The 19,599-nt window shown below is 35.3% G+C and overlaps 1 protein-coding gene across 10 annotated transcripts in view; it reads left to right on the top strand.

Annotated features, from left to right (window-relative positions):
• Window positions 1-19,599, top strand: part of LOC100871512 (zwei Ig domain protein zig-8) — a 285,169-nt gene that overhangs the window by 80,571 nt on the left and 184,999 nt on the right. For all 10 annotated transcript variants that reach the window (XM_086913522.1, XM_086913521.1, XM_086913519.1 and 7 more), the window contains 2 exons: window positions 9,725-9,798; window positions 10,499-10,648. In XM_086913522.1, coding sequence (XP_086769648.1) covers window positions 9,725-9,798; window positions 10,499-10,648 — 224 coding nt within the window. The remainder of the gene's footprint in view (window positions 1-9,724; window positions 9,799-10,498; window positions 10,649-19,599) is intronic.

The raw sequence follows: 19,599 nt of genomic DNA, 5'->3' as shown, positions 1-19,599 counted from the left end.
AATTCAAATAAAAGTGCGTGTTTTTCTTAAATCAATTCAAACATTATCTTATTCGTATTTCTTATACGCATGAATTATTTTTAATTTCAATTATTTATTCTAATTATTTATTTAAATCAACAGTTCTTTACTTTACATAAGTATATATATGCAGCTCTAAACTTTTATTGTTTAAATATAATTTTATTCAACGATATGAATCAAAATTTCAAATTAATTTTAGAACAATTCAATTGAATAAAACTCTTTCTGAGAATTTCCTTCGAAACGCAAAAAATAAAAATATTTTCCAGATTAATATTTTTCGCACGAAAAATAAAAGAGACGAAAGGGATGAAAGTTAATGCCAACTATTTTTTGGAGTCGCAATTTAAAGATCAATCGCCTTTCAACGGCAGGTGACAATAATTTTGTTAAATCCCCGATTCGTCCCTCGACGAACAATGTCGGCCCAATCCGAGGGTTGTCCACCCTTCTGGAGACAGGAAATATCGGTTGTGAAAGTCGGATATCGGTGAGGGGATGATTATACTCGTTGAGTAACGGGTTGCGGGCCGAATGCTCGGCTCCCAGACATTGTCCTATAATTTTCCAATTAAGGCATTGGATTTCCATAAATCCTATGGCCACGGACAGGATCCATAAATTCGACTTCGACCGAGGGACAAGTCACGTTCAATTCAATGCTGTTTTCCATTTCATGCTCTTACATTCTCAATAGCGTGATGATATAAAGTGTGTTGTTCCAAGTGTTTTTTTCCAATCTTCTGTTTCGAGTTGCGAGTTTCTTTCCACGGTAAAAAAATAATTTGTTACTCCCTTTTACGTGAAATATCAGGTAGATTTAAAAAGAAAAGTGAATTTAACGTACCACTAAAAATGAGTATTATACAGAATATATATGTAATATTTGTAATATTTATTTATTATTATTGAAATTTGATGATGGATAATAAATTGTGTCGAGGATTGTGTTTTAGATTTCGAGTAATTCTAATCGAATTTTTTTGTTTGTTGAAAACACATGATTTATTTGATTAGATTGCTATCGAATTTTTGGTAGATTGAATAGGGTCGAAAATAGTGGGGCGGCAAAGGTAATTTGTTTCTCGTGCATGAAAGGCTGCAAAGAAACACTGCAGGATAATTTCTTCTATAATTTATCAGAAAGAGAAGAGCATATAAATTATATAAATTTTGTAAAAGCTGTCTTGTTTAGAAATAAACGATACATTATAAATCTTCTTTCTTCATCGAGAAATTTGCATTTTTTAACATTGAATTTTCGAAAAGATTGTCTACCTCGTGAAAGAAGCGAAATCCTCTTTTCATTAAATTGTTCCCTGAAAGCAAGAAATTAATTAAAATATTACATATTTTTTTTATTATTATAAAATGCAAATTTTTAATAAATTTGTATGTAGTTATTATGTAGTAAAATTAAATTTTTGCACGACATTTCATTTGAAAGGACTTTTAAACTTGATTAATTTTCGGCATTAAAAATTATTTTGCCCATTAATGTGTTTATTCAAAGGAGAACAATAGTTTATTTAACCCATGTAAATGTTTTCTTTGCAGTTATCGATGAAACAATCATTATCATCATAGGCATGTTAAATTTAAGTATACAAATTATCGAACTATTTGTACAATTTAATAATTTCTTACCTCTTTTATTTTTAAAAGAGTAGCATTCGTGGCAACGAATAAGACAAGATGATTTGAACAAATTAAAATATAATTACGCTTTCTTCTAAAACTATGAATACTATTGATAGATACAGTTCAAATACGTGCATGCATACATACGGTATGTCCACCGAAATTATATCGAGTACAGTATAAACACATGATATTCAAGCCAATACCAAAAGTCCATTTTAATATTTGACCAACATCCACTAATATCTCGGTTTACCAACATTTCATTTTACCCACATTTATCAATATTACATTCACAGACATTTATTAATACCCCATTTCATCCCGTCAATATTTACCGATATTTCTTTCCAACACGGATATTTGATATTCCATTTCGATTTTTACATTATATTAAACATATATTACTATCCATGTTTAATCTAGATAGAACAAAATGCAAATTAGACAACACTATATATATAATAAAACTTTCTCCTCGTCGCTTCGTAAAATCCCAACGGAGGAACCTCCGTTGTCACCTCGTAAATTATAATTGGACCACGTTCACTTATTATTAAACCCCCTCCATTCATTGTTTATCACGAGTCCAGGATATTCCAGTATCATATTCGAAAAGATTATCGGGGAGATTGCATTATCGAAGCAATTTAAAATTGTTCGGCTGGCCAAGTCGATGTGTTTCGCAAACAATTTCCTTTGTATCGCTCGATGCGGACCCGTCCACGGGATTACGTGGACGTATTCGAAATCCTGACCGGTAACCGAGTTTATCCTTTCGGCAAGATTATGTGCTCCGTCTTTCCAGCAGATATTAGAAGTCTTTTCGTTCCTTCTCCCCGGGAGTGGCGGTGAATTCACCTTCCGAGATTGGTCCTGCCAGAAAGGATCCTCTCCTCTCCTCGCCTCTCTCTCTCTCGAGCTGATAAATTTCTCCAGGATTATCCCGTCGTTCTTCGAAAAATCGTTAGAGGCGAGGAAGAACCGGTCCGGCGAAATCGAGGCGATGGCGGGAATTTAAAGGGAAGTTGTCTGAATCGTGTAAAGAGGGTTGAAAATTGGGAGAAAATGAGACGCAGTTGGACCTTTTTTGGGAGGGGGTACATGGATAAGTATAAGAGTGATCGAAGATTCTAATAATAATAAATCTGTTTTGAAAACTAGTATATTTATTCATACGATATTTATAGGTTGTCTCTGTTAGGATGCTTTTAATTGATTCTAGAGGCCAAAACAAATATAAAAGTTGACGTAAAAAAATGTCGATTGAGGTTTATTATTAGCCTATTAGTCGTAAGCAATAGAAATTCGTTTTGACGACAGAGGGAGACACTAGTGTGATCGGCTGATAGAGCTGTCTCACTCTATCTCTCACATCACATCTCTCTCTGTCTTCTCCTCGCCTCGTCCAATGCGAACAGAAACTTTTGCGTTTATTATTAGCCTCTCTAAACTATTCCACAATTGTATTAATATCTATCACACGCAAAAGAGACTTGTGCAAACATTTTATCCAAGATAAGGAACTAACGAGCTTTTCTAAGCTTAGGAGGAAGCATGTTTAAAGCATTAAGATTAAATTCGGACCACTGTCCAAAAGTCTAGAGATTTGTCCAAGCTATTGAAATTATGACAAGCGAGGGATTACTTCTTTTTTTTTTTTTTTCTCGTCGTTCTCATCGAGTTACGAGCTATTGAGAAGCCGGAAAAAGTAATAAAGCCGGTTCGTGTTAGCCTTCTCTTTTGAGCTGAAACCGGAGAAACTGAACAATCTCGTAGGTTATAAAGGGCCGCGGCCGGGAGAGGCACGGCCCAACCGTGGGAAATAAAGTAAGGAAAGTGGAATTCGAAAGACCGCAAGGGAACGCAATATCTTTCCATCGAATTCGGTTGAAACGGCGACGAGCCGTTCTTCCGGAAGAACTTGGAACACGAATACCTGCCCCTTTCATTTCCTCCGCAGGGAGGAAGACCGATTTAACGCCTTGAGATTATCTTCCTGAACGAACTTTTAACTGGTGTACAATGAGATTATAGCGGAATTTCGATTAACCGGAGTTTTAATTTTTTTTAATTTCCTATCAAGATCGTAGAGTTAAGTTCGTTATTCTTCTTTCATTGTAACAGGGTGTGTTCCATTTTGATCTCTTGAAAAATGCATAAATGATGGATAAAAAATGGCAAAATTTGTATGTTCCAATTTAAACATTCATTGATCTTAGCAAGTTTATCTCAGGAAATGATAGTTCCTCTTCATAATTTTTTAGTATTTCCAATTTCTCAGGGACAAAATGACAATTTTCAGTATTAGACAGTTAACTGTTTTTTAATAAAAAGTCAAAATCATTTTAACTTCGATTCGATATAAATACGGGATCAATGAACGCGAACCTTTTCGTGAAAATTCATTTCATTCGGGGACACGTTTTTTCTCTGTTATTCTAGCATAAAAAAAAAAAAAAAAATTATAGCAAAAATATTGAAAGTATCAAATCTCGCGTGCCTCAAAATCACAGAATATTACTATCCCGCGTATGAAAAATATTTTTATCCGTCCAATAAAAATTTTACCCTCGAGTTATCATAGATTATCAATGGTATGCAAAATATTCGTATTTTTATTTGTTATTTATATATATATATATACATTGTTAAAATGATTGGAAGTTTTAACGGTTTAACGCAACAATATAGCATGGGTAGTAGTAGCAGCTTGGAAGTTTTCAATGTTGCTCGAAGTTTTTCGATTTTTAGAGGCAACGTTTTTTCCCTTAACGATTTTCGCGTAAAGTTTATGGTACAAAGTGTTTTGTATAGAGTTTAGAAGCTACCGTAGCCTCAATCTCAGTGCACCCCTGGGAAAAGGTTTTACAACTTCAAATTACTTTTACGTTATGAAAGTTACCGGTTCCCATGTTTAGATGTTCAGATTTAATATTTTACGGTACTTCTTTGGCAAAGTAGTTATTATACACGTATAACTACTTTTTCCTTATAAATCGATTATTAAGACTGTTCTCAATTTTTCCAAGAATTAATCCCTGTGCCAATACCAATTACTCCTTCCTTCTTGAGAATTTTTTTTATCTTCCTTATTAAAAATATTTTCAAATTCGAATGGATTACGTTTATTAAGCGTAGTCATCACTTTATTTCGCTTTCTAAACGATCAAAACGTAACGTATAACGTTTCTTTCCCAGTTTAATCCAAGCTTGGAATAGGCAGAGGCATCTATGCATTAAAAAGTGGATGGTAAATTGACAATCGGACGAGTTTTGTGCTCGTTGCTAGAAGCGCGCGTGTTTCAATTTCGGTTCGTGGCGAATGGGCACGCGAATTATGCAAGAATTGTCGATATATGCGCCGACACACGCGCTCATTCGTGGTGAAACGATGCTAGAAGCACGCAGCTGCGAGCCGAAGGCGATCAAATTAACGAGCATCTCTGCATTTCGTCCAGGCGAAATTGAATACCGATGAAAGAACGATTAAACGTGTAATTATCGTGATCGATCGCGTCCTCGATATAATATGGTAAAATTGAATAAAATATTTGTCGTGGAACACGCGGAGCGTTTTGTTTAAAAAGTTGGTCGAAGATTTTGGAGGGTGAAGTGCTTCTAAAGTTTTAGTTGTCGAGAGTGAACATTTGCTCGAGGACGTTTTAAATGTGCAAAATTAGTGGAATAGTAGTTAGAAATGAGCAAGTATGAGTATTATTTTAAACGAATGGTCATTATATGAATGCCAGAGATATGCGAAAGTAAGGTAAACTAACGCCTATTACGTATGCAACCGTCATAGCATTCATTAGGTTGAATAGTAGGGAAAGTGGTAATTGTAGAAAATGTTTAAGTGAGATAAATACAAAAATTTAAAGAAATTGAAACTAACTAACGAGAAAACACGTTGGTTGAAGCTATAAACTAAATTCAATTTTGATATATTTGATATTTTTAAGGGTTTAAATTAAGTTTTGATTAGGTTTACGACATCTGAGAGACATTGTAGTTTACGGTCATTCTTCGTAAAGCACTCAAGGGATTGATCTGAACAAGGGAAGATCGTATTATTTAATTCAAATTAAATCTTGTTACAAGCAACGAGAAAAGAATTTTCGACAAGTTGATATTGTTTATTTTATTTTAGAATTAATATTTTGAAATTATCCTTGCAAAAATTTATGCTTTTTTCTACGTTTTATCGAGATAATATGGTTCATAAACTGATGATGATAACGCGAAACTTTCATCTTAATTAACCAAGTATGGGTTGAACTTCTTTAAAAACACGCATAAAAAGTTTTAAGATAGATTGGATCAAAAACTTTGTTTAAGAACCTGTCGTTAATTCGTCGATTTTTAAAGTTTTTTCACATTCAAAATAATTATTGTAGGCGATAAAATTTTTATCTCCTTCCCCTCTCCTCCCTCAAATGATGAACCGTTTTAGATAAACGTGATACAAATGATCGTTACTACATGTAACATGCAATTGTTCCATATCAGTTTTCACTTATATAGACACTTTGATAGTCATGAAACCCGATATCGAGAATCCCAGCTGGTGAAACACGACACAGATGACCCCTATGTAATGAAGCTCGATATCGGCGACGAGGTTGTAACATGCGATACGAACAACCCCGGAAGTCGATACTAAAGACCTTGATCGTGAGGGTTACAATATGATTCGAAGATTAGAGTCTCGTGCCAGGGATGATAGAATCATTGTCCATACATTCCATGCGCTTCACTTATAATATAAAATGTCAATACTTTACTTATAGAGATTATTTTTATCATTAACAATTGCTAGAGTATAATCGTTTATCATTGATATAACTCGAAACATCGTTATGATGTTTTGTATAAAGAATCTAGGTACTAGGGATATCTAGGATATTCTAGGTATACCTAGAGAACGAGACCATAGGTCTGCAATCATTTGAATATCTATCAATTATTATTTGAATATTTTTATAACAAATATTTTATACCATGTATAAAAATGGCATATAAAAATGGAATAAATTGAAAATACTTGTAATTAAATTTTTGAAGTTTTAGATATTATATTGACTTTTCAGAATCCTATAATTTTCATGAAAGTACCTCGTAGAAAGTTTCGATCTCCAACGTTCAATTATAGATTTTTAAAGTCCTCTTGATATATCTGGTACCGAGATTTATTGAACTCTAAAATGGCGGCTAGTCGAGCGTTGTTTCACCTAATGACTTTGAGATCGTTAATTCCGTTTCATCGCTTTGAAGCCGTTTTATGAATACGGGGTTGCTCGTAACCTCGGCGAGAAGTTCAATTCCACGATCTTGGAATTAAACTCTATTTGTTATTGGGACTCTTGAGGATTGCCAGTTCCAGATTCTGTTTTATTGTACTTGTCAACATTGTACCTTTGGTACTCCCAAAGTTGTCAGCACGAAGTGATCCTATGCACAGTTGCGAAGCATGTTTCCTATAGTTATATGGTATAGCAAGATTCTCTGTAATGAACATTGCAAATTTATCTAATTTTATAATATTATTTTATCAATTAAAAATTGAACGAAATCGTAAAATTTTAGAAATGAAATTATTTGGTAAAATTCGATTTCTATTCCTATATCTATTTTTTTTTTTATAAATAGCTAATAACTAAGTTGCAAATAAATCAAATTTATAATTTGATCAATGGCAGTAGAAGATGTTAATATTTTCGTAAGATATCTTTGAAGCCAAAACAAATTGGCGTTATACGAATTAAGATTGCTCTATCTATATAGACTCAACCGACATTTTTGTATTCGTCCTGTTTTTCTTTAGAATTAAATCTTCCTAGAAGGAAGCCTGCGAATATATTAACATCTCGTCAACAATCAGGCGGATTATAACATATTCAGAAAATATTCAACGAGACTTATTTTACATGTCTCATCGGAATAAAAACTACTTGTAGTCAAAATTTTAACTTTTTCAAGCGGAGAATAAATATCACTGTTCAACCATAACCTTTCTCTGCTTCCAAGCAAATAAATTTACACTCGAAATAAAACTTGTTCAACAAGAGAACAAACAAACAAAAAAAAAAATCACTAGCTGTTCCAACTAATTGCAAATTTCATTCGATACCTCGACTTCAACGTGTTCCATTAAAGACGAGGAATGATCTCATTCAAAATTTTACCCCTCGTTAATTACGCAGCCAACCCTCTATTCACACTCTTCACGCCGGATCTCTTATTTCAGCTAAGTTTACTCTTGCTCCCTCTGGCGTGCCGTGTAACCTTGGAGGGGGAATACATTTATGTGTATCGTCTTGGAAACTCGCGTACGGCCGCGTGTGCTCGCCCCTGATAAGGCCATTCTATTCGTCGACAAGCGAACGAGTTTCCTTCTACGCTCCTCTAGAAAGTGAAAAACTTTTCCACTGCAGCGCACTCGTTCCCCCAACTTCGCGATTGTTTCCATAGTAATTCGATTTTCCGTGTCTATTACACTAACGACCGACGTGGCCGGTTTTCTCGAAAACTCGTCCTCTTTCCGTCTTCACAGCCGAACCGTTTTCTTTCTTTTTGTTTTTGTCAAAATGGGATCGGAGCAAGAATTTTTGGCATCGATCCTTTAGACTTATCGCGATAATGTTGAAAATTTTTACTTTCCTATGAATTTATTACGTTAATGTACACACATCGTGTACATTTTTACGATCAAAATTTGAAAAAGTTGGTGTGAAAACGATTAATACTTTGGCTCTCGCGATTTTGATTGTTATTATCTTTATTGTCAGTAATGCGCTTTTGCGGTTAATTGTTTTTTTAGAATCTTGTCTCTGTAAGATGAAGTAAAGTTTTAAGAAAAGGAATCAAAGTTTTATCGTGAAAATTCACCAAGTTAGATAATTATTATATTTAACTGTGAAAAAGGTATTTCTTCCAAAACAATTATTTACTTTTGACGACTGGTAGGATTTAGCTTAATCCAGAGGATTTTGCTTAACGAAGCGCACTATAAAATGGACGTACAACAGGAACACTCGTTATATATCGGCCCCTAGAAAAAGCGGATCGATTAGTTTTTACAACCCTTGTCCCTATGCACACCATTTTTCGATGCGTCCATCAAAAATATTTTTTCAGATAAACGCTACACTTGTTTGTCTTTCGTTATATTTACGAATAAAGGAAATAGATATATATATATATATATTTTTTTTTAAATAGAAACGCGTTAGATCTAAATAAAAAATTCTAAAATAAATATATCTATTGATCTATATCCCATTTGATATCCCCTTATTTACACAGTAACTATTTCAACATTCGCTGAAAAACAAAATTGTCAACAATGAAAATAAGCACGTTGCATTTAATTTTTGGATATATCGTTGCTATTAATATAAATCACGAGATGTCGAGATTATTTTTCTACCGATATATTATTGTTGCGAAAGTTGAAATTTATTCTTCTGAAATTCCTCCACTTTTTTTTTTTTTAAATAAAAAAGTAATGATACACAAAATGTTGAAATTTTAACGCTCTCTCTTTCTCTTCTATCATCTAAAAATATCCCACATTTTCTTTAAAGAAAAAAAAATATCCGCGCAAACTTTCATTAAAATTAAGATTAACCACGATAGATTAAAATTCGAATATATATTTTCGCGAACTACTACTAGACACACACACACACATACTGGACACCTGTTACGTTATTAATTAAATCATACAGTTATACAACAACAGCATGATAATTGAATTGGATTACATATAATTCCTCGAAAATCGAATTTCTCCCCGTGATTTTAGTTTAATTCTCATTATCGCGGAATAATAGGGCTCGTGCCGATTTAATCAAACTGCGCGGCCTCGTTCGAATAATTAAGAGTGTCGTTCATTTATTGCAACCGAGTAGACGTTGTTAAGGGGAGGGAGGGGGAGGGGGGGGAGAGGAGGAGGGCGCGGTAAATTTGCGGGCAAGTTTAATTATATCGTTGTATCTCTCTGTAATAAAGCTTAGACGGGGGAGAGACGTGTAATCTGGTTTCTAAATTGTTTCAGGTGCTAAGCCGTTTCCTGGACTGGAAAACCTGCCTAGGTCGTTCTGGCATGAGCTCAGTTCGCCTTTTACCGAGGTAAGTCGGCTGTATAATTCGAATGAGCAGTTGAAAATGTCTTTTCAAAAAGGCAGGACATACTTTTCGCCCCTGCTTTGCTACAGACAATGGGAAGGAGGAGGAGAGGAGGGGGGAGGGGTGATCCCTTTGTGATGGAAGGCGAGACGAGACGCGGTTTAAGACCTTCTCAAATATTTACGTAACTTTTCAAGTTACAAAGCGTTCAACCGATCTTCCCGTGAATTTAATAAACCTTATTTTTGAACGGTATCCCTCCCCTTGCATTTTATCAAGGATTCTCGTTTATTATTAATAAACCCCCTAACGAGATCTGAAAGTTTGAAACTGGAGTTATATGGGTGTACATGATTGTACAGCCTTCTTTTTTTTTTTTTTTTCTTTCGCACGTTGAGAATAAAATCTCTGGAACGAAAGGAAAAGTGAAAGAAGTATTCGTTTGGAATCAAATTGGAATTTTTTGAAGATTCTTTTTTTTGGAAAAAATTAACGATTAACGGGTATTTATTAAGTGTTCTTTCGATTATCGCGCCAGTCGTGTCTTTAACTTAAATTCTTATCTCCGTTCAGGCAACTTTGTATAGATTTCATCTCCTATTGTTGCCTTTTAATTATAAACTCGCGCAACGTCAACCTCAAAGAAAAGAGAAAGGTGGCCTGGTATTTTCTATCACGTTTGTTTCTCTTTTGATCTATACAGGTATACGAGGTGGAAAGTTTCGCAACAGAAACGGGCGGCACTCCAGAACCGAGGCCCTTTTTCGAAGATCCAGAGAGCAACATTACCGTGCAACTCGGTGCTCAAGTATACATGCACTGTAGAGTACAAAACTTGCAGGATACGCTCAAGGTAAATTCTCATTTCTCTTCTTTTCTCGACATTTCCTTCCATTGATCCTGCATTCTCCCGAGCTGCATCACTTGTATAATCTCGCAATGCATTCAGAGAGACGGTTTCTCGGAGAATTTAAAAAAGAAAAAGAAAAAAGGGAACGACGTTATTCGCGATATTTCAGCCAATTCCCGTTTAAAACGTACCGGAAATCTTTCCTCGAGAAATTTTGACCGTTCGAGTAATACTCGGTAAATTAGGTGAACCGAGATTTTTTTCTTCTTCTTTTGTTATTAAAAGAATAAGTTCCTTCCTTCTGATTTTTACCCGTGAAATATCACAACTCAATTACATCTGTTGGAAAGATACCATTTCTCGTGTCTCTAATGATCCATTCGCGTGGCAACTAATGAAACGTTGATGATTTTTCTCTTTGTCGCAAGAAACCAAACGTGAAACGTTTCTTGCGCTCCTCTCTTCGACATCACTTTTAATCATCGATTCGCAACAACATTCGAATACATCATTTCCACAGAAAGATCGACACACGTGTATAACAAAATAAAACCCCAATAATTACCAATCGTATCCAATCGTATAAAATCCCCCGAAACTCGTCCAAATCCAATCTTTCTTCTCCTCAATAATCACGACCGATCTAATCACCGCTTTACACCTCGCCGCCAATTCCATTTCCAACATTTCCTTCGAAGACTCGAACCTTCTAACTCGACCAACCAACTCGTTTCCCGCACAATGGGAGCCGCGCCTCGTCACAATAACACCACCGTTTTCCACGACGAACGAGGAAGATGTTGGCTCAATCGTTTCGTACAGATCATCCGGAGCGTATATAAATCGGTGCAAGAGGCTTCGTGAAATAAATTCGCGCGGGACAACGAGTTTCCTTCGCAGCCATTATTCGGCCGAGTTCCGTTCGAAGAGCATCGGCCGGCGATAAAAAGAAGCGCGGCAGGAAATAGCGGGAAACGTTTCCGTTCCGCTTGTGCGCGCGCCCCTCGATAAATCCGCGTGTCGAATCGCGACGATATCAACGCGGGGATCGCCTCGAAATATACGCCCCCTGTTCTTTCGAAACAGCGCAGCGTTTTATCCATTTTCCTTGCTTGGGATTCAATCCTTTTAAGCAGGGGTGGATAGAGCGAAACAAGTTGCTCCCTCGTACGAAGAGGGAAAGAAGAGGGAATCCGCATGCGCGATACGTGTACGTTGGGTGGAAGTTTCCAAAGTGTCGTGGAAACTTTGTTTGATTTGATGGGTGTTGTGCGTGGTTTCTCGTTTTAAAGTTTATGCTTCCACCGATGCTTTCACAATTTATTTCTTTTTTTCGTTGATGCATGAGTAATAGTAGGTGGTTTTTGGAAATTTTGTTAATTAGGTTTTTTCACCGAGCGATTTAAATTTTAATATTCTTCGAGTATTTGGTAATAGGAATTTATTAAAAATCGTTGATGACATTGAATTATCGTTCCTCGAAAATTCAATATTATTCAAAACTTAAGACAACAAAGATATGTATAATATTCTATTATTACAATTTCACCGAATGCTAGGAATTATTAAAAATCGGTGACTTAAACCGTCTAGGGATCCCTAGATTAAGTTGGCGTATTTTAATTACAGATCTTCTATAATGTGTATAAGGAATGAAATATGCATTTTCAATTTTTCTTGTACATAGAAAAGCGAATGTGGTGGAGAAATTGATATTTCACCATAATTTATTCATTACAATGATGAGATCGTTAACGATGTTGCTGATTTTATAATGACGTAAAACACGAATTCACTTTCGCGTAAACTTTAAATTACAAGAAGAAGTTTGGTCGTTTTCCTTGGTTAATAAGTTCAAGTTGTCGAGATGATTGCGGAGAAATCAAATTAACGCGATTATCCACAGTGTACGGATTATACAGGACGACCGTGGCCTTACGAAGAAGCACGTCGACTAGTTAAAAAGTTAATAAATCCAAGATCCTGGCTTATTAACTCTGCCACTTCGTGGAGCGCGCCAAGAGCTCGGGTAAACAGTTCTATCATGTCGTGAAAGGTGTTTTCAGTTAAAAAGCTTGGGAATTTAGACTTGCAATTATTAAATCTTCCTGTCGTGAAAAACATTTTTAAGCAAGGAGTTAATTCCACTTGAAATTGTTTATTTTCCACTTGTGTTCCAATTGGGAAACAATTTGATACGAGATTGTGACAAATTTTAGTTACATGTCACAATGTAAGATAATATTCGTTTGAGTAATATTTCATAAAAATCAATAATCGACACAATAATTATTGTTATATTTCTCGGTTCATATATAATCAATCAGATTCGATTTGATTCAATTTATCGATTTCCAAAGAATCGAGAACGGATTTAGAACGATTCATTTTATATCTCGAACACTGCGAAAACTCTTAAAGCTTCTAATTATCAACCGCACGAAAACTTCTCGAGCGTCTAAAATCACGTTTGAAGTCTTTGGACTTCAAAATACCGTCGGTGTTCCGTAGAGATACACCATCCACGCCGTTCGAAACTTCTTCTTGGAAGGCTGTCAGTTGTCTTAAAGGATACTGGCCCGACTCGACTTGAAACTTCATTAACAGCAACAAAAGACCCGCTCCTCTGCGACATCGATCGATGATATTTTAATAATACTGATATTTCTCAACTTTTAAATCTCGCGTTTTGATCAATCATTGATTTTTCATGATCCACTACTCTAGTAAGATTTCTCATCTTATTTCTCATCTGTAATATTTAAATTGCACAGGAGATTAAATTTAAAATAACTAATCAGATCAAGAATCGATATTTCTAAAAAATTTCAGGATAACAAATTCCGTATTTATTACAATCGATTCCATACAATTACTTTCCTCTTATGATTTCCCAAAAATCAAGTTTAAATCGTGCCAATTATTCAAACGTTCTCCATGTCTTGAAAAATAAAAAAAAAAATGTTAAAACCATTTCCTTCAACTATTATTACACAAACGAGACATACATTTAATACAAACTCCCAATTTCCAATTTATCATGCCACATACCGTTCGAAAAGCAAGAGAAAACCTCCAAACTTCTCGATTCTTAATCAACCCCCGATTCTCCAATAGCGTCGCATAATCCTCGTCCATCGACGCTCTTCTGAAAATCGGCGTCGTGCAAGTCAGATCGGTCCCCCCATTTACATATTTCAGCAGTTTGCCAAGTCGCGAGGCGAGGAGCCAGAGTTGGGAGCAAAAAAGAGAAACTAAAATCAGAAAAGTAACTAGTTGAACGTAACCTCGGCCACTATAATTATCCGCGGTTAGTCGACGCGTTGAATGATAAATTATCGAAGTAACTTTATCCTTATTAACTTCGATTCAAATTTTCCCACCATCTTTGACGGGAAGAACCGCAGTGACGTCGCTCGCGTTTCCAACGACACTCGAGTCACCCCTTGCTGTGATAGCTACTTTTCCACTTATAACGACTATGGGGATGGGGCTACTTTTGATGTCCTCTCGTCTAACAATCGCTGCAAGTTTGTACACGTGTAATTAGTTTAACGAGTAAGCGGGCGCTGCCACTAATTGCTCGCGAGCGAATCGCGGTGAAATTGTTACGTGTCACGCTAACTGGCCGGAACCAGTCGGAGGGAATCTCGTTCCAATTCCCCTCTCTCTCTCTCGTTTACTTTCTCCTCATTAATTCCGCGGGCGAACTCTTGGAAAAATATTTTTCGAACGTGGATAACGCCAATGGACAGAGTTGGATACCTCGTGTCGAGGCAAAACTGGGCAGAATAAATTTATTCGGATAATTTTCGAGGGAGAAGCGGCTTTTTATTTTTTGATTATTTCGAATTTTATTCAATATAGCGAGATATTTTTTTTTTAAGAAAGGAATGGAAAAAATATATGAGTGATCAACTTCGAATCGTGCAATCTTTAATACATTTATCGTTACAGAAAAGTAAAGGATAATTAACGAATGACACGAAGTCGAAGGATGTTCCCTGAAATATATGAGAAAGTGACATCGACTGCTCGTCGTTTTTTTAAAAATTTAATATTCCAACTTATAAATCGAGAGACACATTTACCTTTTAATCATTTTCCAAGTAACGATATCAACGAGGCACGACGCAGCGTCCTCCTCAACTATTCATCCCGTCACAAAACTTCTCCACTCGAGGATCGAGATATTTCGCTTTGATTATTCCTCCGGTGTCAAGAAACGCCGCGCGAGGGTATAAATATTGCGTGGAACGAGAACGAGCAAGAGCGTGCTCTTTTTTTCCCTTCCTTTTCCACTTCACCTCCTTCTCTCTTCTCCTCCTCTTCTTTTCTTCTTTTTCTTACGCGACGCAAGCGTCGGTTCAGAAAGCAAAAGCGGTCCCACTCGAGGGTTCTCGAGAGAAAAGATACGAGATGCCGGAGAAACCAGTGGAAGAGTAAGAGAGAGAGAGAGAGAGAGAGAGGCCGCATCCCGGTTAAAGAGGATTCGGTATCTTTGTTTGCCGGCGGATTAATCCGAGCTCAAGGCCACTCTTACACGAAGCCGTCTCTGATCCTGTCTCATCCATGCCTCCTTTGGATTTTTTTTTTTTTTTTTCATATCTGCCATCCCGTTTACTTTTGGCCCGCTTCTCCTAGGATTTTCGAGGACTACGTAGACACGCTTATCCTGGTAAATTCCATCAGCGTGATGGGAGATTATTCGCTTTTCAGAGTAATTCGGAATTTTTTAACTGTTTCATCTGTTATTCTAGCTGTATATAATAGAAATTGGGATTGATTAATTTTTGTGTTAATAGGTCGAATAGATAGAGGTATTAGTTGTTATAATGCGTGCGTGTTTCGAGGTTAGAATTATCAGAAAATTATTGAAACTAGAAATTGAATAATTTGAATGATATATTTGTTTATCGATTAATTAAGATTGTTAAATTTATTTTATTCTAATTACTGTTTCTTTATCATATTCTAGATTCTAATAATTTATAATTTGGAATATAACCTTGTTTGTGTTTAGAAATTTTGATGAGAAAAGTTGAATGATTTGAAGGAGATATTTAATCTTCAATTTCGAATTAGAATTATTCTAGAAAGATTTAAAAAAATCATTTAGATCAATCAATTATCATTCGAAGGAGATTTTTCGTGGTTGGAAGATTATTCCAAGATTTTTGGTATTGCGAGTATTTCATCGTTCTAGAGGTCTGTAACGCTTCCAAGTCTCTCAAAAGAATTCTCTATTCTGTGGAATCTTCGGGGTCAAAGACCCGCATAAAAATAGTTCACGAGTCAGAAGTTTCGAGAATATTTGATGCCAGTCTATGGATCATCCTAAGCTTATCGACACCATCGGAATTTCCGGATAACTCTGAAAATTCCGATTTCCTCTAAACTTACGTATACTCCTATAATCATCAATACCTTGGAAATTTTCGAGTATATTTGAAACCTTCGATTTTAATAACTTTTAATCTAAACCTAATCTTTATTTATTAATATTACGTACATCGTTTGACAATAATTGTTAATAATTATATTTATCAATATAATAATTTTCTAAAGACTTATTATTAACTTATACAAAATGTTGATATATTCATGAGACACTTTCGCAAAATCGATCACACACAAAAATGCCAGCTTGTTTACAAAATTATAGACAATTTAAGTTAAATGAAACAAGAATAGAGACACGTATATTTTTAATGATTGATTTTTTAAAGATGTCCTACATCCTGTAGACAATATCTTATACGAAAAAATAAAAGAAAAGTAAAGTAAAGAAGAATACGAGGTGCATGAATTCATCTGCCATTTCTCAAAGACGTTTCCCAATTCACAGTGTGAATTAAACTCACGTTTGAAAGTTATACCTGATTCGATCATTTATCCGACGCAATCTTAAGCTTAATTACACCTCATTACCAATCATAATCCTGCGTAGTTGCAAATATCTCAAATGGAGGTTATATTTTAGGACACGACATTGTGATTACCGCAAGTAATCTCTGCCTAATCTTCTTGAGAGTTTGCAGTGCCTTAAGGCGGTCTGTATCTGAACTATTATTCGATCTTGCGGTTTGATTAGAACTTATATAGGCTCATTATGCAAGAATTATCTCCATCCTATCATTTTAAAAGCCTTTTAACGCGTGCATGTAAAGGATAATGTTGATTCGATCAATTATATCTGAAGAGATGAAACGTCGATCGAAAGTTTTTTTTTCTTTGTATAAATGATTTCCACGTTATTATATAAATAACCGGTGAATCGATTGAAACACGATAAATGTTGTCGAACGTTCGACAACGTATTTATTATCATTTTTCTTTAGCTTTCATCCGTTTCTTCCTTTTACCCAATTGATACCGTACAAGGCACGGGGGTACTTTTCGTTCGAGCGTAGTGATTTTTCGCGTTTCCCGATTCCAATGGGAGCCATGTGCTGCATCGTCTCTTCATGGTGAAAAATATTTGATTCCTTCCGATAAATCGAGGAAACAACCTCGCAAAAGCGATCTGCCGATAGCTAAATATAAATGTTCCGTGCAATTGTATTCGATTCAATACAATTCATGGCCAATATCGTCAAAATTTTCAATTTGTATGACTATATGAATTAATTTTAATTAACAATTAAATGATTCAATCATCGATCATACGTATTTACACATTCATTTTTGATCCAAATTATTTTGTTCAAAACAAAAAAGAAATCATTTAAAAGTATCCATAATCAACTATTCCTAGATTCATAATATTTCTGTATGAAACAAAATTAACAAAAGATTGATAAATTCATCCACCTTACTAAAATATTCGATCATTAAGTCTATCAAAAAAAAAAAAAAAGGAAAAAAATATAAGCAACATATCTGAGAACCGGAGTAAAAGAATCTTCGAAAATTTTTCATTTACAACATATAAATCCGCATCTTTGTGAATCTTCATCCTAAAACACGTCCCTGCCTCTATCATCGTCTCCATTCCTGTCGCAAATCTCAACCTTGTCAAATGTCTAGAGCACTCCTCTCTAATGGAATCGCGGTCGTTATCAGCAGGGACGTGCGAATGAATTTTTTTTCTTTTTTGTTTTCTTTTTCTCCCTTCCCTTTTTCTCTCGTCGTGTCAGTTGTGCGCGAGGGACACGTGTGTCGTTGGCAGGGAGTGTATAAAAGGTGGAAAAATTTGATGACACGGCGTCCATATCGTGTGGAATATAAGATGTGTGCAAGCATTCGGCGAGAGAAGGGTGTAAAGTTAAACAATTTTTGGCCTGGCTTATGGTGAAATTATACCGTAGCTGAGATCGACAGGACTGATACAGGGGTCAGGATGTAGCTTTTTTAGGACGAGAATCCTCCTCCAGAGGTATAAATCATCCCCTCGCCATCCTGCTCGAACTGTATTCACCTTCTTCGTCTTATTCAGCAGTTTTTGTATACGTCTACGGATGAATAAATTTGAGCGATTTCGTTACATCCATTTTTGGATTTTAATTTACGTAAGATATTTTGATCGACTTGACTCGAGGGATTATATAAGATTGAATAAATTCTTTCCTGTAAGATAAAGGAAAATAGAAAGGGTATTTGAAATATGGTGAAAGAACTGGATTGTAAAAAAAGAAGGAGAAGACGTTATCATCGAACTTTTGACTTTTCTATCTAATTTCTGTTTATCTGGGAAGAGTTGAACGGAAACATTTCTCTTTTTCTCAGAAGGAAATGTTTACGAGGAAAGTTTCACTTTAACGACACTACACGTAACCATATCGTATTATATATATATACATATCTTACAGCTAAGATCAACGTGTAATATTCGCTATTACGAGCTTAATATCTGATAGGCTTTATTGAAATGTTTAAGTATTAACCCTATTACTTTATACGGTAGACTATTAACCCCTCGAATTATCCACGTGGTAATAATCGTCCGTTAGAGAATCTTCTTGCGCCAGTAAATTTTGAAACGATGAATTGTTAATAAAAATTAATTATTCGCAATTTAAATGATGAAATTACATTGCACGAAGTATAAAAATTATGTATATAAGATATGGGAAGAAGATTAAAGGATCTTAAAAATAGGGTGGATTTAAAATTATCCTATCAAATTACAAATAGAATAGAAATCTATTTCAACAAAAAAATTTCAATCAGAAAATAATTAATAGGATAGTTGCACAGGTATAATATCGCGTTATGAAATTTTTAAAGTTTACGTTATTATGAAATATTCATACACCATTCCAGGAAACTTGGTAATTTCCAGGGACCCGGTTAAACGATTTTCGAATTATATACGACACTGGCAACCGTATTAAATTTAATAGGAAAGTTACCAAAAATTCGGGATCGGTTTAGATACGTTTACGATTACGAGTTTCGTTCGCCAAATAGATATTTCACCACGTAATATAACCGAATATTATACATCGAATAATGGTATCATAGAGTCGTAAGATCTCGAAAACTTTTGCAATTCTATAAAAGAGAAAAAAAAAGTTAAAAACAAAATCTTCGATTGTGTTATTCGCTCGAGCGATACGATCGAATTGAATTATTAAGCGAAATGCAATGCTGCAAGATTGCTAAATTCACACGAGAGGATGCCATCTTATGGAAGCAGGTTGCATCTGCACGCTTCGATATGCGTATACACTGCAAACAACCGCACGTGTCTTAACATTACATTTTCGTAGTTGTGCTCGTAGTTGTGTTTCGTTTAGGTGACGTATTAATTATTCCCACCCATCTGGGCGAAGAAACTGGGATAGCTTTGTTGATATTTCGAGCAGTTTCTATCTAATCTATGACGAAAATTTTAAAGTAAACATTATCCCTCGAACTGAATTATTGGAAAGATTCGAGACAGAAACTTTACACTTATCTATCTAACAGGTATTGTTACTCTTCTGATGGATGGATTTGAAGTTTCGAGT

The sequence above is a fragment of the Apis florea genome, unplaced genomic scaffold (assembly GCF_048593485.1).
Source record: "Apis florea isolate Af1SG1 unplaced genomic scaffold, ASM4859348v1 contig_3496_pilon, whole genome shotgun sequence".
Lineage (NCBI taxonomy): Eukaryota > Metazoa > Arthropoda > Insecta > Hymenoptera > Apidae > Apis > Apis florea.
Note: the sequence above shows the minus strand (reverse complement) of the source record. Positions and strands in the feature narration are given on the sequence as shown.